The sequence below is a fragment of the Aythya marila genome (genome assembly GCF_965140915.1).
Source record: "Aythya marila genome assembly, chromosome: 24".
In the NCBI taxonomy this organism is placed as follows: Eukaryota; Metazoa; Chordata; class Aves; order Anseriformes; family Anatidae; genus Aythya; species Aythya marila.
In genome coordinates, this window is record NC_139065.1 from 2759261 (window position 1) to 2780404 (window position 21144).

The 21144-nt window shown below is 65.4% G+C and overlaps 1 protein-coding gene across 4 annotated transcripts in view; it reads left to right on the forward strand.

The window, feature by feature from the left end:
- The window catches only part of NAV1 (neuron navigator 1), a 57624-nt gene that overhangs the window by 19995 nt on the left and 16485 nt on the right, over nt 1-21144 (forward strand). For 3 of the 4 annotated variants that reach the window (XM_082778516.1, XM_082778517.1, XM_082778518.1), the window contains exons 5-6: nt 11270-11372; nt 13938-14303. In XM_082778516.1, coding sequence (XP_082634642.1) covers nt 11270-11372; nt 13938-14303 — 469 coding nt within the window. Of the gene's footprint in view, nt 1-11269; nt 11373-13937; nt 14304-19860; nt 19909-21144 lie in introns of those variants that run through there. The other variant, XM_082778519.1, reaches the window with a different exon arrangement.

Genomic DNA, 21144 nt, shown 5'->3' on the forward strand with positions numbered 1-21144 from the left:
AGCGAGGGAATATCTTGGAGCCCGTGAGATGCTTGGGGAGGGGAGCGGGACCCGGGGGCTGGCGTTTTCGGGGCCGCCTGGAAAACCCTGGGCAAGCAGAGCCTGCGCGGCGGCGGTGCTGGCGGTGGGAGGTTGCCTCTGCTGGTTTATTAATCGTGGGGAAAGTACAGAAACCTGGAGGCAGGAGCGAGGCTCAGCCCCGCTGCTGTTTGCATTGCTGCGCACTTCACAGCCCCGCTCGCTTCGCAAAGCCAGGAGCGGGCACGAAACTTCCCGCGGTGCTTTCCTGGGCAAACACCGTGCTGCAACCTGGGGGGGAGCTCTGAAGGGGGCTTCCTGAAAACCTCCCCGCCTCGAACGGGCGGCTCACCAGATGTACCGGCACGCAAGCGGGGAGGAAACAGCCCCAGAGCTCTCTGATTCAAAAGGAAATTTGCAGAGCAGCTTTTCCAGCCTCGCATTCCCCAGCCGAGCGTGTCGGCGCGCTCGCAGCCGCCTGCTGCTCTCCAGAAGCGGCCGGGCCGAGCCCGCAGCCGCGACCCGCGGGTGAAGCAGCGCTCGGCGTGCTCCTCGGGGGGCAGAGGTGTGGGTTTGTTTTGTTGCTAAGCTTCGTGCGTTCCCTTTGTGGGAATAAAGCGAGTGCTGTTTGGTTTTGCTTCTCTATAGCTTCAAAGGCAAATCAAATCTGGGTTGCCAGCTCCTTTCTGTTTTCCATCCCAGCCCATCCATGGCTTGCAGCTCAATAGCACATCCTAGACAATGGCTTTAGAAAGCAGACGCCTGCATTTTGGACCCACAGCGCTGAGGCACCGCCAAGCGATGCGCGGGGTGCCAGAATCTGTGCGCAGGGGGAGCGGCGAGGGAAGGAGGAGGAAGGCAAACTTGCTCTGATGGGACGTTTCCAAGGAGATGGTGGTAATGAGCTTTCATTTCCACGTCGCTTTGCATCCCCTCGCGAAGCAGACATTACGCGCGCCCTGCGCAGCAGCTGGCCCTAAAACTGCTGAGCCGAGGCCTTGGTGCTGCCGAGGGGGCTCAGCCGGGGTGCAGCCCCCATCCTGTCCCCATCCTGTCCCCATCCTGTCCCCATCCGTCCCCATCCCTTCACAGCTCCGTGCCCCTGGCCTCGCAGCCGCCGTGCCCAGCGCACCGCGGTGCCGAGCGACCTTGCAGCTGCAGAACAGCCCCTGGGGACAGCTCGCTGCTTCCCCAGCTCAGTGCCACCGCTGGGACACACATCAGCATGGAGCTGGCGGGGTGAGAGCCCTGTTTTGAGCCATTGGGGTCTCAGCAGGGCATTTTCCTTGGCTCCCCGTGGTTTTCCCTCGGCCGAGGTGCCGGGAGCCGTGCGAGCCCCCAGCAGATGGCCGGGCTCCTGCGCCGTGCTCTCCTGCGTCCTCCCGAGCGTCTCTCACTTCCCAGGATGAAGAAAGGGAAGTCTGGAGCGCTGGGTTTGCGAAAGCCACAATTGCTTTATGCTTTTTTTTTTTTTTTTTTTTCCTTTTCCTGCCCTGGAATTTTTCCCTGGCCTGAAGAATTTTTAAACTAAAACATGGTGAGGAGAGAACAAGGGGAGGGGGAAAAAAGCCAGCTTTCGAAACCGGAGTGATTTCAAGGGGAAGTGAAAGTTCATGCGTGTCTCTAAGACTCCAGCTGATTTTACCTCATTTTATCAAGAGGATAAAATACCTTTCCTAAGGCTCTTTTCTGCAACCCCCCCAGTTTTACAAGCAGAAGCTTTGGGTTGAAAAATACCAAGAAATGGGGAAGTAGAAGGGCAGTGCTGCGTGCGGATGCTCTCCCTGGCTGATCCCGCAGCGCAGGGCTGAGGTGCCATTGATATCACCTTCCTGCCCTTGATTCATCCTCCCTGCGCTTCATCCCCTGCCGAAATCTCGAAATCTCCCCCTGCCACATCCCACGACACGGGGAGCCCGAGGTGAGCGGCCGCCCTCACCGGGCTGGCCTCAGGCTGCCTTCCCCCGGCAGTAATCTTGGCAGGTCGATGAGGTGGTGGTAGAAAAATTGCTTAAATCCATCTCCTGTAAGGTTCACAGGGGCAGAGTTCTCCTGGATCTCCCTGCGTTTCGTACTGGAGCAGAAAAAATACTTAACTGTAATTTTTTTCAATGGCTTTCCAATTTTCTTTTTGTATTTTTTTTATTTCTCTCGGTAAACTGTCTGCAACCACTTACAGTGTTCCTGAAGGGATTAATTACTCGCTGGAGCTCATTGTGTGTCTCCCATCCTCAGAACCGTTGGATGTGTTGCCTGGTTTGGATGGAGCTCGGGGGTCACATGGCGTTCCTTTTTTCCTCCTTTCTCCCTGGCCTGTTTTATCTGTCAGGCTCCCGGTGCGAGCGCTCTCATTTACCGATTCAATAGCCGCTTTGTTGGTACACTGCACATTATCACAGCCGACTTTCCTGCTCCGCGCTCATTGTCAGTGGAAAGTGCATCCAGAAAAAGACAAATCACTTCCTTGTTTGAGTGACTTTTGGCTGCTGCTTTCCCCACGGCGCAGCCCTGGCTCGGCTTTTCCTCCAGCAGCCGTGGCTGCGGGCTGCGTGTCGTCAGCGCTTGGACAGGCCCCCGGAGCCGATTCGGAGAGCCCAGCTCGAAGCACAGCGCGGCGCCGATTCCCACGGCGGAGAGGGCAGCTGCTGCGCGGAGGTGGGACGCGGGGACGGGGAAAAATCCCGGCCACAGCCCCCACCACGCCAGCCCCGGGAGGGCGATGCTGGCGTCGGGATCCTCCCCGCTCGCCGGGGAGCGTCCCAAGGTGTCCGCGCTGCGCTGCGTGGCTCGGCGCTCTCGGCACGCTGGAACGTTCCCCAGGGGAATTGCTGCTTGTGTGGGGGCACGGGGTGGGCGCCCACCCTCCTGCTCCATGTCTGAGTGCCTGGGCGAGCTCGTGTGCTGTCACCTTCCCTCGGCTGGGCTGTCACCGCGTGGCACTCGGCGGTGTGAGCAGCGCGCGCTGGGGAGCTGGCACGGCCCCGAGTGGTGCCGGGGGCTGGGAGGGGACGTGTCCTGCCCGGGTGCTGCACAGCCCCGGTTCCTCCTCATGCGAGGCTCGGCTGACACCCCTCATGTTGGTGCAGACGCCTTTTCCAGCACGTTTTCTGCCCCGCCCGTTCACAGCAAAGCTTGGATGCGCGTGGCCAAACAACTGCCCTGTGCACCGAGTCCTAAGGCATGTCCGAGTCGTTCCCCTCGCCATCGTGTGCGGCCCTGGGCACAGATCTGCGTGCAGATGGCAGAGGTGAGATGAGGAGAGCTTCTCGATGCCTTCCCCAGCCCTGCCGTGGCACCTGGGCAGGGCTCTGCGTGCTTTGGGGTCGGTGGAGGAGAGCAGGACGCGAAGGGACCGGGCAGCATCTCCCACCGCGGTGGCACGGGGCTTTGCAAGCATCCCCCTTCCCTCTTGGGGCACAGCAGAAGGAAGCCAGGTCTTCTGTGAGAGGTAAGAAGAACCCGTTCCTCCTCTGCAAATCCCCTTTGATAGGAAAAACGCAGCTATTAAGAAAAAAAAAAGCTTAAGAAAAGCTTTTCTCAGCAGAGGGGAGGCACCGAGGGCGCTGCGAGAGGTGGGGACGGAGCAGGTCCTGCCGCCGCTGCGCTCCCCGCGGGGAAGCGGCAGCTCTAAGAATAGACAATTTATGCACGTGCATCCCTTCACGGGGGTGCTGGAGGCGCTGCGCAGCAATTAGCACAAATCCCTGGCTCCCTGCAGCCTTACGGGGGTGCCTGCACCCCGCTCTGGGCAGGGCCCCCGGGGCTGCTGCGGGGAGGGGAGCGCAGGGTTCGGTGCAGCACGGGCAGCCCCGCGGTGCCTGCTGCTACCAAACCTGCCCCCGCTGCTCCGTGCCACCTCGTGTGTAGGGGAGCAGGAGCAGGTTTGCCTCGGGGTGAGTGGCTCCAGGCCGCGGGGCAGGGCCCCAAAATGTGTGATGAGCGCCACAATCCTCAGCTGTGATTTCCAGCGGGGGCAATCGTGCCCCGTGCCTGGCACGAGCAGCGCGCCCGCAGGCTGCGGCTCCTGGTGCTGGGCTGGATTTGGCACCTGGCCCTCCTGCGAGGCTGGGGGGGGGAGAAAAGCTCCCCTCTCCCCCCAGCTCCCCGCAGGGCTGCCGGCAGGGGGTTCGGTCACCCCCCCGGGCACACAATGGTCGTTTATCTCCGGGAGAAAAGCCCTGGTAACGCCGGGCAGAGCGTGAAGGGCTGATTAGGGGGTGCACGGGGAAGGGCGGCGGGGTCGCGTGCAGGCACTTCCCTTCCCATTTCCAGGGCTTTCCATGGTAATGGCTCCTATTTTGCTCCGTTGTTAGGACGTGGCTCACACGCGGCTCGAGCAACATCTGTCAAAACACGTCCCCCTTGTCCTTGGCGCTCCCGGGGAAGAGGGATCCGTTGGCCCCCTAATGAGCCTGACATCAATTAATCATCAGCCTCAAAATTAGCATTGTGGCAGCGTACTTTGGAGGGAAGCGATTCCCCAGATGGAAGTAAAAATAGCCTGGGTTGCCTCCCTCCCCCTGGAGGGGGGTGGCAACAATGGAGCCACAAAGCAGCCTGCAGCTCGCGTCGGCTGGGTTTGCTCCCTGGTGCTGTCCTGGGGACACCAGGACGGGCTCCACCGGTGCCTCAAGGACGTGGCACGATCCAGGCACACCGCCCCTTGCCTCTTCTGCAGGGTGACAGCACCCTGGCAGCTTGGTGAGCTCTGAATTCAGGAGCTCTGCCGTGGCAAGGGGTCTGTGGAGCCCCCTCTCCAAGAGGTGATGGTGGCTGAGACCTCCCCTGGAAGTCGGCAGCGACCCGGTCCTTCTGAGCGTGCTGTGCTGGCATTTTCACGGTTGGAGATGCTCCCAGCGGGCTGGAACCCAAAGGAGCAGCCGTGCCGCCCGTGGCCCTGTGCAATTTGGGTTTCTGAGCTTGGTTTTGGAGCCGCTGCCTTCCCCAGCATCGCGTTTTGGGTCTGTCGTGGTGGCTCAGCGAGAAGTCGCGCTGGGCAGGGCACATCTGCGGGTTGCGGCTGGCTGGAGAGGGAGGGAGGGCATTTTGCACGCTGGCTGGAGACGCACGAGGGCTCCTTGGCTGGCCGGGTGATGGACAGACACACCAAGTGTCTACCAGAGCCGCAGAGCCCAGCTGAGGCCGCGGAGAATTGGGTTTGCAACGCATTGCTCTGCACAAAGCTCTCAGTCACAAGGAGAAGGGGACAAAAGGCTCCCTGTTCGCTCCGTCCCAGTGGGTGCAATTCCAACAGTTAAAAAGCAAATGTGAGTTGTTTGTCTCTGTGAATATAAAGCTTCCCCAAGCATGGCTGTGTTCTGGCCGGGAGCGGGGAGTTTGGCCGCGCTAATGACCGTGCTCGCGCTTGGAGCGCTGCTCCCTGCAAATTGGAGCCAGCGCAAGCAAGGAGCTGCCCCGCCGGGGCCCTTCCCCTCAGTCCTGGGGACGGGCACATGGGCTGAGGAGGGGACAGGCCTGTGGGGTCGTAAACCCTATTTCGGCCAGCCCCGGGCTCATGGCAGGCAGTGAGAGCAAGGAGGAATGGGCACGGGGGCTCTGCCCGCCTGGGTGGCTGCCACCCGCGAGCATCCTGCCAGCACCGAGTGTCCTCTCTCGGCCCTCCAGCCCCTGCTCAAGGGGCTCGTTGTGCTCAGCGAGGACGCAAACGGCAGAAGGGAGCCTCAGGCAGGGCGGGCTGGCTCCTGGAGCTTCGTCAGATCTGCTGATCTGGGGCATATGACCACGAGACCACGAGTCAGCACGCGGCTACCGCAGAGCGGGAGCTCCCGAGTCGTTCGCTCTTTCCACAGGTTCTGTCAGTGGCCGGCTGCGTGCAGCTCCCAGCGGTGCGTCCTGCCTAACCCCGAATTTGGGGAGGCCAAAGGGTGCCAGGCTTCGTCCTTGCAGCGGCAGAGGGTGCTGCATCCCTGCTCGCTGCTGGGGCTGCCTGAGCGCTCGATCGCGCCGGAGTTCCTGCTCCCCGGGCTGCTGGGGCAGGGCTGTGCTGGGACAGGGGGTGGCTGTGAGTGCTGGACCTGCTCTGGGATCGCTGCAGGAGCCCAGCTCGGTCCTTGAGACCCAGCCAGAAGCGGGCGCAGGACCCCCGGCACCCAAACCCCTTCCTCCACCAGGCAGAGCTCGGCGCGGGGCGCGGCGACGTCCCCAGATGTGCGGCGCATCTGGAGGGCGTCGAAGCAGTTAAGTGAAGGGCTGGTTTGTGCTATAGAAACCCGCAGTTCCTTCCTTTGATCCCGTGAATCAGCCCATTGCCTCCTCGGATAAAGCCCCATTTATCTCCTGCTCTCCCCAGGAACTTTGAACGCGCCCCAGCTCGCGGCTCCGCGGCAGCAGAGAGCTCGGCTCGCCCGGCTTTCTCTTCCGCTGCGCTGCTGAAGCAGAATCAGGTGAAATCGCTATGGCAACTGGCAGATGACAGCGAGTCTTGTTGCCTTGGAAATGAGACAGAAGAAAAAAAAAAAAAAAAAAGCCCAAAGAGCCATCTGGAATTTTGAATTTCCACCATGTCCGCCCCGTGTCTCGTGACGTGTGGGGAGCGTGAACCTGCTGCTGCCGGCTGCTCCGGGGCCCCCAGGCCCACCCGCACCTTCTGCCTCGAGGTTTTTCTTTTTTCTTTTGTCCCCCCCGTTCTGTTCCTTTTTTTTTTTTTTTTTCCTTTTTGCCTAGGGTCTGCAGCATCCCCTCGAGCGTGTGCTGGTGGCTGTCACAGGCGGCGTGTCGCAGCGGGCACCTGAAATCCCAGGGCTGCGCGTTGCTACCCAGGGGATGCGCGGGGCAGCCCGACGCTCACACACACAAATACCAGTGCCCCAAGGGGACAGCGAATCCAGGGAGGGGGAAACTGAGGCACAGAGTGACGCCTGCCTGGACGAACCCTGCTCTGCAGGGCACCGGGCTGGGGACGCTTGCAGCGTGTGCGTCCCAGGGCGGGCAGGCGGTGCCATCAGGCGCCTGGTGTCCCTTTTCCACGCTCTCCAGAAGCCAGCGAGTGCCCCAGGGCACCCCTGGGTGTGCAGATCAGGGCGAGCCCCTGCCCTCTGCCATCTCTCCTGCCCTGCTCCCAGGCTGCCGGCGTTTCCTCCGTGTTATTTTGGAACCCGCAGTGCCGGGGATGGGAGCGTGGGGCTGCTCCCAGCGCGGGGTGAGAGCGGCTGTGCCACGGGGCAGGGTCTGCCCCGGCGTGGGGGGGATTTGGGGCACCCCAGGCGCTGGCTCCCGGCGTGGAGGCACGGAGCGAGGCGTGGAGCTGGGACGTGCCGAGCAGCTTGAAGCTGTCGTGAAAGAAAAAGGAGCTGCGATTTGGATGCGCAGGTGGGGTGCTTCGGGGCCAAGCGCAGCATCCATTGAAAGAAACCCGCAAATGGGCTGGGGGCCCAGGCTGGATCTCTCTCCAGCGGGTTCACTTGGAAAGTAGTGTATGGGAGAGACCCAATTAACGAGATTTATGGCTGCTCTAGCCTGAGAAAGTCTGAATCCCTTTTAAAAGCTTGGCTTGCTGGAGCCAGACCGGGTTCAGGCTCCAGGTCTCCCAGCCCTGCCCTCATTAGGAGAAGCGATTCACAAGGCTTAGCAGCAGCCCTCGCCCCAGAAGTGCTGATTCGGCTGAAGTCCTGGCCTGTCCCCGCTGCGCTGCTGCTGATTTTCTGCTCTCGCCTGCCAGCGGGGAGCCGACGGCCCCTGCGTGCGCTGCGGGGCTGCTCTGGGAGTGGGGACGGCCCTATGGGGACGGCCCCGGTTATGGGGACAGCTGTTATAGGGTACAGTGCGTCCTTGCAGGGGATGGGGCTGCCTTTGGAGCCTCCTGCAGAGCCACGGATTTGTGCAGAAGGATCCAGCCTGACGAGAGACGCGGGGTGGATGCAGACCCCGGGGACCCGGCGGTTACCCCACAGAGTCCCGTTAGCGATCCCCACCGCTCCTTTAGCCCTCTGGGTGGCCGTGGGGGGAAGGAAGGATTAATTAAACCGCAGGGAGAAGGGTTGCACGGTGTGACCATCCCCCTGCCCGGCCGCCCAGGAGCGTGAATCAGAGCTGCAGGAAACCTAAGATAAAACCCCTGGCCTCCATATGGAAAGCCTCTGCTGTCAGCGGGCCACGCCAGGGGAACCGATGCGCACGCTGCAGGCTGGGGAGCTTTGGGTCTTGAACCGGTCTTGGGCTCTCCTCCTCGGCTGCAGCGGGCTCTGGGTGCTGGAGCAGAGGGTTTGAAAGGGAAACGCAGCAAAAAAGGAGGCTGGAGGCAGCGTGGGCAGGGGGAGGAGGGCTTGGGCAGGCTCCCCACGGCCCCGATCCGTCCTGAGGTGCAGCCGGGAGCACGGCCTGGGGCAGCGTGCGTCCGCTCGGGGGTCTGCAGGGCCGGGGAGCCTGCAGGCACCTCGCTGCCCCCGGAGAGCTGCTTTTCTTGCTGAGTTTATTGGCGTTTTCTTCAGCGCTCTGCAAGGAATTGAGCAACGGGTAAAAACATTTCGTGGCCTGGGGAAAATTGTTGGAGCTCCTGTGTACCAGGGGCCCACCGGAATGACTCACGAGTGCGGCGAGGCCTTTTATAGGAAATTGCTGCTTGCCGTGCAAAACCTCGCCGGGTCACCAGGGGTCCGTTCCCAGCCTGTTCTGGAACGAGACCGCTCGGGGTGGCTCGGGGGCAAGAAAATGCACGCGTGTGAGCGCCACACCGGCACCAACGTCCCGTGCCAGCCCGGCAAGCGCCCCTCTGCTGCGCGCTGCCCCTGTGCGTGGCTGCCTGCTTTTACTGCTGCTGTCCTGGTGCGTGCACGCCTGCACGGTCACAGGGGTGCACACACACACACACACACACACACACACACAAACACCTCCCCGCGGCCCCACGGCTCCTGCTGCCACGTGGCCCCCACATGAGCACGCGCACGACGCCGTCGAGCGCTCGGGCGGCGCGCGCACCCCCCCGGGTTTCCCTGCCAAGGCACATGGGGCACATGTGTCCCACGGGCGTGGAGCTGCCTGGCCCCAGCGGGAGGTGTTGGCCACGTGCTCCTTTGCAAGGAGCTGTCACGAGTCACTGGGAGCTGCTGGGTTCCTCGTTCCCTGATGTACTCGGCCACGTCTGCAGCGCGAGGATGTGTCGGAGCCCTTCTTGGGCAGGCGGGGAAGGTGGCGGCCCCGCACCGGGCACGGCACGCCGGGTGGGAGGGCGGCTGGGTCAGCTTTGGGGAGGATCCAGGCTTCCTGCCTCAGTTTCCCCTCCTGTGAATCAGCCGAATTTTGCTCGCTGACGCTGGAGGGAGCTGAGGGTGCTCAGGCGAGGGATGGAGCTGCAGCGGGGCGAGGAGAGCTGCTCAAGCGTGGCCGCAGGACGCAGCGGTTGGGGACAGTGCCTGGGACACCTCCTCGGCACGGCGGGGTTGGGGGGTGCTCAGCGGGGCGCTGCAGTGGGACGGAGCCCGAGAGAGCAGCCAGGGGCTGCCGGCGGGGCTGTGCTCCAGAGCTGGGGTGGAGGAAATGGCCCCGAAAACGCGGCCCCGGCCGAGCAGGGGACACGGCGGGACACGTCACTGCCGGGGAAGCCAGCCCGGCCGAGGTGGGATGTCTGTCTGACCCGCTGCTCCCTGAGCCGGCAGCTGGAACCATCTGGCTGCAGCAGGGCTTGCTAAATCGATGAGGGGAGGAATCCAGCACCGTTCCCACACTCCAGCCTCTCCCGGCGGCTCCGGTTTCGGCTCGGCTCTGGCACGCAGCGGCTCGGCCAGCCCCGCTCACCTGGGAAAGGGACCCCCCTACCCGGCGGTGCCACCGCCCCTGCCCGCACGCTGCGGCACCTCGGTGCCGGCTGGGGTGTGTGCAGAGGTGGGAGAGCAGCTCCCGGGGGCTGGATCTCTCCCAGGTGAAAGCTGCAGCTTTTCCCGCGGCATCTCCAGAGGTTGGAGCGACCTCCGGATGGCCGGCCAAAAATTCGGGGAGCGAGCTGTGCCGGAGGGAGGTGGAGTGGGGTGGCTGGGGCGGGGATCAGGCTGGGAGAAGCTGGGGAGCGGAGTCAGTGCCTGCGCCCTGAAACTGGGACCCCGCGGGCTCGCAGCGCGGCTGGGGATGCAGCGGGTGCTCGTGTGGCCACCCCGCAGGAGGCAGCACCAGCCCCATGGTGGCTTGGGGCCAGTGGGAACGGCCACGGGGGAGGCAGCCGAGCCTTTTTGGGAGGGAGCCGCTGCTGAGCTGGCAGCCCTGCACCCCTGCGCCCTCGCTGCCCGCACGTCCCCATCCCCGTCCCCGCTCTCCCGTGGGTGTGAGCGGTGCTGGGTGCCCCCCGCCTGCCCGGCCCCGGCCAGGAGCTCTGCTGGAACTCACCCTTCGTGCTGCAGGCGTGAACCTGCTTCATTTCACCCGTCTCATCGGGGCTGCTGGTGCTCATCATCACCACCTTCCACGCAGAGATCAGCGACGCTTCGCAGCGGGGCGCGTGGGCTCTGCCTGCGGTGCCCGGGGAGGTGCCCGGGGAGGTGCCTGGCCTGTGACAGGGACAAGGGGACACGGGCTCTGCTTGCATGCTGGACACGTGGCCTTGGTGTCGTGGGGAGCTTGCTGGGGGGCTGTGCTGGGGGTGTCCCCCCGGCTCCTGCAGCTCTCCCGCAGCGCCGGGTGCCACGGCGCGTTAGGAGGAGCCGCCTCCAGCGTCCCCTCGCGCCCGCTGCCCTTTAAGCTGTCACCACGGCTCAATGGCACGCCGTGGCCATGGCTGAAAGGCTTGAAATCGGGGATCAAAGCCGCCCGGGCACGGCTGTTACCCGACGGGACCTGCAGGAAGGCTGGAGCCGTGCCCCGAGCCCAGCAGCAGCTGCCATGGAAAGGGCGCAGGGACCCCCCCCGGCCGTGTGCATGGACACGTGTGTGTGTGTGTTCACGCACGGGGGGGTCTCCAGGTGTGTGTGCACACGCTTTTGGGCATGTGAGCACGCGTGCGGGTCCCTTAGGGGGGGTGTGCAGGTGTGAACGTGCTCCCAGCGTGGTGTTTTTGGAGCAGATGTCCCCGTCCCAGCAGGGTCCTGGCCCTGCTGCCTGGGGATGCCTGGGGTCACCTCAGGCCTCGGTGTCCCTGCTTCTGGTCCCTCTGCCCTTGCTCACGGCCACCAAACACTTGGGTCCAGCGTGGGGGCCCTGCCCTGTCCCCTCCCGGTGGCAGAGTGGGACCTGGGGAGGGCCTTGGTTGGGAAAGCCGCGCTGGGAGGTTTCATCCCATTAATGCCACCTCCTTGTCCCCCCGCAGACCCCGAGTCCCAGAGGAAGAGGACAGTGCAGAATGTGCTGGACCTTCGGCAGAACCTGGAGGAGACCATGTCCAGCCTGCGGGGCTCCCAGGTGTCGCACAGGTGAGACCCCAGCACCCCACGTCCCCCTCCCCACAACCAGCACCTTCCCTTGGGGGTCCCGGGTGGGAGAGGGCTCTGGCTGCACCCCATGGCCCCGGGGGGGGACCTACATGTACACGTGGGTGCTTGGGGCTGCGTTTGTGTCCCTGACACGTGTCTGGGGCCAGCACTGTGCCCCTGGGGTCCCTGCAGGGTTGCTGCCGTGCTCTGGATGCGCTCAGGCTCTGCCCAGCAGCTCCAGCCCCGTGCCCAGCCTGGGCTCTGCAGGGCGACTGCGCCGGGTGTCGGCGAGGCCGGGGAGCCAGGAGCTGTGCGTCCTTCACTGGGTGTTTGTTGCCACCTCGTGGCCTCGCTGCGTGCTTGGTTTTGTGCTGGAAGGGGCGAGAACCTGCTGGACCTTCCAGGGGCTTCCTGGCCCCCCCTCACCAACCACTGGCAGTCACAGAGCTCCCCTGTGCCCCCCACCCCAGCCAGCTTTGTCCGGGCTGCAGAACCCCCTCTATTCACCTCTTTATCACCCAGCAGCTTGCCAAGACCTTCATCATCCTCACCCCACCTTCCAGATCTCTGAGCTGGAGGGAGCAGAGCGCTCGGGCACTGGGATTTCCGTGGGGGCCGTGGCAATATTCCCCGAGCTGGCGATTTCCTGGAATTATCCACAGCAGCTCTGCAATCTCTTCGCTCGGTGTGGGAGCCCGTTTGCAGCCTGGCGCTGCTCACGCCGAGTCAGGGCTGCTTTGCATTTGCTTTGCATTCATCTGTGTCAAATTTCATCCGCTGCTTCCTCGGCGCGCTGCTCGGCTCAGCGGCTCCTGAGCAAATCCTCTGTCAGCCCCTGTCTTAGGGAAATAGGGCAAGGATATTAAGGGCGATTAAATGAGTATTGCTGGTGGGCTTTCTCTCTTCGCCATCACCTCCTTTCCTTGATGATTCGTGCACCCAGCCCACGGCTGAGCCTCAGCCCCATCCCTGCCGTGGAGAAAATGGACCACGGGTAACCGGTGGGAGCAGCCCAGGGAAGCCTGCCCCTGCTTTCTGTCCTGTAAGGAGTTCTTACATCCGTGAGGGCTTTCCCTCTTACCCGGTGACAGATGAGTTTATTTGGAGGCTACGTTTGGTGGGAGAGCTCACTGACCTGCAGCAGTGTGCTGCAGGCATCCCTCCAGCAGCCCCACCACGCCACCAGGCTGCACTTCCCACAGCTGGGCCGCCACACACGGCTTGTCACCACCACACAGCCCCACTAATTCTGCTCCTGGGAGCACTTTCTACAAGTGTGCCCAATACAGATGCTTCCTGTGGTCCTCTGGGGGCACCCTGGGTCTCCTCAAATCGGAGCCGCTTCGGGCTCTGTGGTGCTGGCCGCGGTGCGAGGTCCACCACTTCCCTCCAGGAGCACCAGAGGCAGGTGCTCTGGGGACTGGGGCCGTGGTGTGGGGACTCCTTCAGCTCCCCACAGCCAGCACGGATGTAAAAGTGCCCCCCATCTGTCGCAGCTTTCTTCCTGGGGCACTCTGGCAGCTGGGTGTCCTCCTGGTGCACGCTCTCTGCCTGCTCCCACGTGCCTGGGAAGGGCTTACCGCTCCGTTTTATTCCTTCCACAAATATTCCTGCCATTTCTCCTCTTCTCCTCGCCGGGTCCTTTCATCCAGCGGAGCCTTGACCCTTTCCTGTCCCCATGCTAGGACGCAGCTTTGTTCCTGGAAGCTGTCACCGTGCTCTGACAGCCCTTGAGCCTGGCCGCGGGGCCGCGGGAGCTTCCTCGGGGCTTTCTGCGCCCTGCTCGGGGACGTGGCTCGCATCTGCTGCGAGCTGCCAGCACAACATCTTTAAATAGCCTTTGTGCTTCCTACAAAAAACGCACCCTTTTAGCTGCCCCTTTCAGTTCCGCTGGAACGAACTTCCTAGTTTTTATGCAGTTCCCTCTTTTAAATTCCGTGCTGCAGCCGGGCTTTGGCTTCTGGTGCTGCTGCCGGAGCGTTCAGCCCAAGCGCGGCGCGGTCGCGGCTCGGGAATAGCTCCCTGAGAGCAGCGTGCGGAGCCAAGGGGAGGGCTGTGGGTTCCCGAGTAGCTGCTCCAAGAAGTAATCATTTTTGGTGTCTAAATTTAGCCTCAGCATCACTCCCTGACATGCCGTTTGCCCGAAATACACCCCGAGGGGTGCGGGGAGTAGCTGAGCTCCCCGGCACCGCTGCGCTCGCGGCTCTGGGCTGGCTGCGGAGAGGTGCGCTGGCACGGGCAGCACAGCTGGGCTTTCCCTGACAGCTCCCTGTTAATGGGGTTCAGCAGGACCCTCGGGGGGCTGGGCTGGTCCCTGGTGCCACGCAGAGGTGCTGCCCCTCTCATGTTTGCTGCCAGCCCCTGCTCCGAGGTGATGGAGGTGCAGAGGTGGGCGGGATGCAGCGATGGAGACTCCGGGTCCCTCTGAACCGTTTGCACGGGGGATCCTGAGGCTCGGTGCTGGCAGAGACCCCACACGTTTCAAAACGGGAAATCCTAGAGGCAGGGGGTCTGCCAGAACCTAACCCTAACCCCGACCCTAAACCCGGCTCCCCGTCCTCACAGCTCCCTGGAGATGACGTGCTACGACAGCGACGAAGCCAACCCCCGCAGCGTCTCCAGCCTCTCCAACCGCTCCTCGCCGCTCTCCTGGCGCTACGGGCAGTCGAGCCCGCGCCTGCAGGCCGGGGACGCGCCCTCGGTGGGGGGCAGCTGCCGCTCCGAGGGCACCCCCAGCTGGTACATGCACGGCGAGCGGGCGCACTACTCGCACACCATGCCCATGCGCAGCCCCAGCAAGCTGAGCCACATCTCGCGCCTGGAGCTGGTCGAGGCGCTGGACACGGACGACGTGGAGCTGAAGTCGGGCTACATGAGCGACAGCGACCTGATGGGGAAGACCCTGACGGAGGACGACGACATCACCACGGGGTAAGTGCCCCGGGCTGGGCTCTTCTGGAGGTTTTGCCACCTCCCCTTTCGGTTTGGGGCGGAGGAGCACGGAGATCGCCGCGGGTGCGTCGTGTCCCCGCATCCAGGAGGTGCTTGCCCTCCATTGAGGGCACGTGGCCCTTGCAGTGCTGGTGCTGGGGAGCCAAATGGTGCTGGGCTGCCCCGGGCTGCTGGTGGCTAGCAGGGACGTGCTGCTGTCCTGGTGTGCAGGAGGTGTCCGGCTCGCCTGGGTGTTTCCAGAGCAGGGGGCTGCGAAAAGCCGGTGGTAAAGGGCTGCAGGCCAAAGCTGCTGCCTTCAGAAGGGTCCTCCCAGTTTACACCAGTTTGTCCCGTGCAGTTTACACCAGTTTGTCCCCGCTCCCGCTGAGCTGCCGAGGTGCCCCTGGCTCTGGCGGGGGTCCAGGGCTCCAGCATATTGGAGGTTTCCTGTTTCAGCGCACGAGAAAATAAATAACGCCAGCGTTTGAGTTGTCCCAGAGCAGGAGGAGGTATTTGGCCTCCTGACAGTGCTGCTCCAGCCCTCGTGGGGTGTCCGCAGTCACGTCAGCTCCTGGCAGAACCCGGCTCAGCCCGCGGCTTCACCCCCGTCCTGGGGCTCGGGGCAGCGCTGCCCAAACGCGGCTCGGAGGCGTGCGACAGCGGTGAGCGGGGGGCCGGGGGGGTCATGCAGCCTGTGCCACGGGGACCGTGGGCTTGGGGGGTGTCCGAGCCCTCCTCGGGGGGCTCGAGGGGCTGCCCCGTGCTCGTGAGCACCGGTGCCTGGTGCTGGCTGAGCGCGGTGTCCCCCCCGGGTGAGCAGGCAGAGGTGGCGTGTCACCGGCTGGGGGACCCGCTGGGCTGACGGGTGGCTTTGCAGTGCCTGGTGTAGCTCGGGGCTGAAGTTGGGGCTTTTCTGTGGGTCTCGCTGTGGGGTGAGGGGCTCCACTGCCCCCCTTCACCCTCCGTGCTCGTCCTGGAGCTGTGTGTGTAACCTCAGGGTGTCCTCGGCCAGGGCAGGTGGCTGCACCATGGTCCCCATCCCTGCGTGGGGCCCTGTGGATGACGTCTGCCTGGGTTTCAGCAGCGTTTTGCATTTTCCACAGCATTCCTGGGCTTCAGAACAGCATTTACACCGTTTGGCCCGGTGTTCTCCCGGAGAAACGAGCTGTGAAGGGGCTGGGAACTGAGCTGGGAGGGGCGGCTGCGGGGCTGGGGGTGTTCGGGCTGGAGAAGGGGAGGCTGAGGGCAGAGCCCTGCAGCGAGGAGGGGGCCAGGCTCTGTTCCCGGGTCCCAGAAGATGGGACACGAGGCAACGGCGTCGTGTGGCACCCGGGAGGATCAGCTGGGACCTCGCAGCCCCTCATCCAACCTCCTCGGCTGCCTGACCTAGAAACCCAGCAGTGCCCCGGGCCGCGTCTCCCCGTGCCGCTAATGCACCGGGCAGGAGCCGCGCGCTGCAGATGGGGCCAGCGGCCCCCCCCCGGGCCCGGGTTGTGGGGGCAGCTCCCCCACGCACGCGCACGGAGCCTTGTGGGGCAGTGGGACACAGCCCGCCCGGGGGACGCCGTGTCACATCCCCGGGGACGGGGACGCGGTGACAAAGCCCCTCGGAGACGCGGCGCTGCGGCACGAGGTAGGGGAGCGGCACGTGGACGGGGTGGGCGGTGTGGGGACCCCCGCAGGGGGGTGGCGGTGGTGGGGAGAGCCCCAGGGGAACCCCGCTGGTGGCAAAGGGGAAGCGGGATGGCAGCAGGGTGAGGAGGTGTTCGTGGCGCTGCGGGCACCGTGCGTGCCACGGGGCTGAGCGTGCAGTGGGTTTGGGTTCAAAGCAGCGTTGGGTGCGCTGGTGCCGCTCTCCTGCCCTGTCCTCATGGTCCTTGGGGGCCGGGCAAGGCGCAGGCAGGGTCAGCACAAACCCCCGGGCGCCGGGCGCGTTCGTGTGCGGACCTGCGTGTGAATCAGGCGGAAGCGGAGGAGGCACGGGTGGCTCAGGCGGGGATTTTCAAGTCGGGTTTTGCCTGGTTTCATCCTGCCCGCGTCCAGGCGGCGTGGCCCCATCCTCCCGGAGCCACTCGTGGCTCTGTGGCGTGGCTGCGTGGTTGTGCTGCTGCTTCCCTGCTTCACACGTGCTGGGCGACCTGGTCCCAGCAGCTCCTGGCACAGCAGGAGGAAAAAATAGGGTTAGGGTTAGGGCTTGGAGGCGGTGGGGCTCCGACCCCGCACGCTCAGGCTCCCTCCCGTGCAGGACATGTCAGCTCTGCCCCGCTCCGAGCCGCCCCATCACGTCTCCGGGGCTGGAGAGCGCCCTGCATGACGTAGTGCTTTCCGCTGCCCTCCTTTTGCCAGATCCTTCGTCATCCAGCCCGTTCCCGACCGCTTCCCCACAACGCTGGCACAGCAAAAAGGCAGAGCCCTGGGATGCTCCAGAAGCCCCCGGATGGCTCCGCTGCACCACGGAGCTCTACCTGCCGTGCCCTGTGCCTGCTGCCGAGGGCTCGGCGGGGTACGGGCGGTGCAGGAGTGGGGCTGAAGGGACCTCCCGTGCCTCAGTTTCCCTTATTCCCCCCCGGCTGTACCAGGATCCTGGTGCAGAGCTGTGCTCGGTGGGGTTTGGCGGTGCAGAAGCACGTTTCTGACACCGGGCACACAAAAGCTTGGTGGCTTCACGGCCCCACTGACAGCGCCGTGCTCCAGCAGGCTCGGATGGGGCTCCGGCTTCCTCGCAGCTCCTTGAGCTCGGCGCAGCCCCGGGGGCTGGAGCAGATGTTTGGCTCGGCTCCCCGCGAGCGGTGGGGGAGCGGCCGCCCTCCTCCCCTGCTCCGAGCGGGCTCGGCGTGGGCGCTCTCCTCCCCTTCCCTCAAACGCCTGCGCTCGGCGTCGACCGCTCCGGCTTGACCCCTCTCCGCCGTCCCGGAGAGCCCCGTGAAGTCATCGCTCGGCTGGGACATCCCGCGGGGCACGGCCGTGGCCCCGCACGTGGCCCTGCGTGTGTTCGGGGCCCGGGCGGGGAGGTTTTGGGCCGCGGGGGAGCAGCGGGGAAGAGGTGTTGGATAAATATTGGCTGCGCTGCGCCGCGTGCCGGGGCTCCGCGGGGCTCCTGCTTCCAGCCGGGATGGGGGCGAGCTGGGGACAGGCCCAAAAAAAGAGCCCCAGACCCCTGCCGGGCACTGCCACCATCGAAGCGTGCTGCCCTGTGCCACGCTGGGGGTTCTGTGTTGGAGTTTCCACCTTATTTTGGGTTTGCTCGAGGAGCCTGGTGCAGACCCCAGGTGCTGAGGCTCCCCGGGAGCAGCCACCTCGGGTGTGCTTTGGGAAGGGGCTCCTGGGATCGGGGGGGGGGTCAGGGGATGCCGGGGATAACCCAGGGCTGGCGGATGGCCCTGCAGGGGTGCAGGGAGCATGGGGGCTTCCAGCCCTGTCCCCAGCAGGCTGTGACCCCAGAAACAGGGCCGGGCACGGCTGGGGACCAGGGACAGGATCTATTGCAGGGCGGGGAGCCGAGCGCTGCCTTGGCCCCTTGGCTTTGCCGCTCGCCACGTGCCGCCGTGCCCCGTGCGAGGAGCCCGGCCCCTGCAGGCAGAGGTGTCCGAGGCCGAGGGCTTGTCCAGGCAAGAGGAAAAACAGGAGTTTCGCAAGCAGGCTGAGTCACGCCGGCTTCCCCCACCCCGGTGCTGCTCTGGGACTCTCCAACCTCCGCACGCGGCCGCCGCGACGCCCCGGGCCCTGAGCAAGGCTTGGAGTCTCCCCGCTCCCGGAGATCCCCACGCGGGGACGCGCTTCCTCCGGGGTTTCTGATGCTTCAGGGGGGTGGTAAAGGGGTGGCCCAGTTCCCCCCTGCACCCAAAAGGGCACCTGCATCGAAGCCGTGCTCCCAGGGAAGCGCCCGGAGCCGCTGGGCAGTAGCGAGGGCCCCCTTACCCGTCCCCCCCCCAGTAATTTATGAAGCTAATTGTTTTTTCTGCCCCATTAAGTGAATGAGAAGCAAAGAGCCCAGGCTGCCCCGGATTTTCCCTGCTGGGAGCAGGGAGCGCAGGGGTGAGGCTCTGATGGGAGAGATCAGCGGCCGTCCTCAGAGCCCCCTTGGTGCCAGCGACCCATGGATTTAGGCACGGAGACCCCCCAGAGCCCTGGCCCTACAGAAACAGGGGGGCTGCACGTGCCCCGCGCCTCCCCCACTGCAACAACCACAGCAGAGCAAGGGAGAAGGGCCGGGACAGAGCGAGAGGGGCTCCACGTCCTCCTTTGGGGACAACTGGGGTGGGTGACAGGCGAAAGCTGGTGGCTGAGGACACGGTGGGGTGCGCCACGCCGCGTCCCCTCTGTCCTTCCAGGCTCAGCCAGCTCCCGGTGGCTTCCCTGGCTCACACACAAGGCTGGTGGCAGCGGGGCCAGCTGGGTGGGTGTCAGTGTGGTGACAGGAGTGAGACGGGTGAGGAACAGGACCTGTGGCCGTGCCGCCGTGGCCGTGATGCTCTCGCTCAGGGATGCACCGCGCGGAGCCACCAGCAGCGATTCTCCCCCCAGCGTACCCGGGCTGTCCAGGGGGGCTCCTCACCAGCCCCAAATCCAGATTTAGGCCAAAGCTGCTCCTCCAAATGCTCCTGAGCAGGAGGGAGGGACAGAAGGGGACGGAACCCTGATTGTGCAAGGCTGGAGGGACGCAAGGGAGCGGTGCCGGTGCCGCCCCGCTGGCACACATCCCACGGCAGCGCATCCCAGTGCCCTCACCATGGGGCCAGACCCCCCAGCGAGGTGCCGCAGCGCTTCGGGGGGCAACCTCCATCCTCCTGGCCAGCAGCCACGTGTCCGAGAGCCACCGTGGGGCCAGCAGGTGCCGGCAAGGGGGTGACCATCGGGGTCGGGCAGCGCGCACCCCACACACGGCCTCGCCTCGCCAAGCCGGGGCAGGCACAGCGCGAGCGGGGCTGTGCGGCAGGAGGGAGCCAAGAGGCGTTGCCGTGCGAGGGCTGGCGAGGAAGGAATTACTTATTTCCGAGCCCGCAGGGACCGGTGCTGTTGTGCTGGAGCCGCACTTAACCCTCTCTGCCCACCGCAACGCTGCAGAGGGGTGGCCCAGGGGGTCCCCGGGGTGCGCCCCGCCTTGGGGGCGCAGCTCCCGCTTGGCTCAGGGATGGAAAACCAAGATGCAAACCGAGCCGTTGTGCAAGGGGGGGGCTCTGCGGGAGCCAGGCCTGCTGGAAGCAGCCGCCCCCTGTGCGGGGCAGAGCCCAGAAGCTCTGGGGGCAGCTCCGGGGTTGGGTTGGGGGCACCAGAACCGGCCCTGGGGCGGCTGGGGCCGGGCGCAGGGATGCGGGGACACGGGGAGGGGATCGGGGGGGGGCTCCGGGCAGGCGGGGGGCGATGCGGGGGGGCTGGAAGGACGATGAGCCCCCAACCCCTGAATATTTTTTTTTTTTTTTTTTTTTTGGGGGGGGGGGGGTTGGGGGCGTGCCTTTTGTCCCCGAACCGAGCCGGGCCGGGGCCGCTGCCGCTTTAACGCGGTGGGGCGGGCCCGCTGCCGCCGCCCCTCCCGCGGGGCCGCTGCTCCGGGCGGCAGCATGCTGCGGGCCGGGAGAATGCGCCGTGCCCCGCGCCTGGCCGCCAGGTAGGGACCGGCACCGGGACCGGCACCGGGATCGGCTCCGGGACCGGCTCCGGGACCGGCTCCGGGACCGGCACCGACGGGCGCGGCGCGGGGCGGCCGCGGGCGCATTGCGGGCGGGCGGCTCCCGGGGGCCGGGGCCGGGGTTGGGGCTTTGTCTGCCGGGCCCCGAGCCCCGGGGCCGCACCGCGGCCGCTGCTTTGTCTGCACCGCGCCGGGGGCGGGAGGGAGCCGCGGCCCCGCCCGCGCCCCCCCCTTCCCCTCCCCAGCTCCAGCTCCCGGTTGCCGGCCCCGGGGGTCCCCGCGGTTTGGCCCCGTTGCGCTCCGCCGCGCGCGGAGCCGGTGCCGGGACCCCGACCCCCCCGAGCATCTTTTGGGAGCCCCCCCCCACCCTCAGCACCCCGGGCTCGTCTCGCAGCTCCCCGGGGTGGGCGCATGGCCCCGGGGTGCCACCGGGAGGGGTCTCGGTGCAGGGAGCTGGGGGGGGGGGGGGCGCTGCGGAAGGTGGAGGGTGGGGAGCACAAAGCGGGGCCGAGCTTTGCTCCCCCGGAGCGCGGTGCCCGCAGCAGCCAGTCCCAAAAAGCCCAGCCCCGGAGATGCTTCGGAGCTGGCTGCTCCCCCCCCCCCCCCCAGCCCAGATTTGGGGGCTCAGCCCTCCCTCGGGTGCTGCATCCCCGCAGGATCCCCCCCCGCATCCCCAGGCAGGGTTTGCGGGTTTGGTGTCAGCGTGGTGCTGGGGCTTTGGGGTTTGAGGGGGGTGCTGGGGTGACCTTGGCCAGCAGGACCCCCGTTAGGGCTGCTTTGGGGCTGCCTGGGCTCAGCTGTGGACCAGGGGCTTGTGTTTGCCCGAGCTGAGTTCCTTTTTCTGCTGTGGGGGTGGTGGGGGGGTCACATTTAGGTACGGTGCTGGGTTTTGAGGACCCCTTTGCGTGCCAGCCATGCACCCTGCAAGAGAGCTTGAGGCACCCTGGGGTGGGTATCTGGCACCCAGGTCTCACCCCATGGCCCCAGTGCCTTTGGGATGTGGCCTGTGCCCCCCTCGGGCTGTCCTGGGGTGGTGCTGGGGGCTTGCTCCATGGGTTATGGAAGGGGCTCAGCCCCAAATCACCTCAGCTCCCCACGTCCCCAGTGCTGCAGAGGGGCGGCAGCAGCGCCGGGAGGCCTTTGGAGAGGTGGTGCCCAGGGACCTTGACACCTCCGGGGGCACCGCGTGCCGTGGGGTGCTGGGAGCGGTGCCCT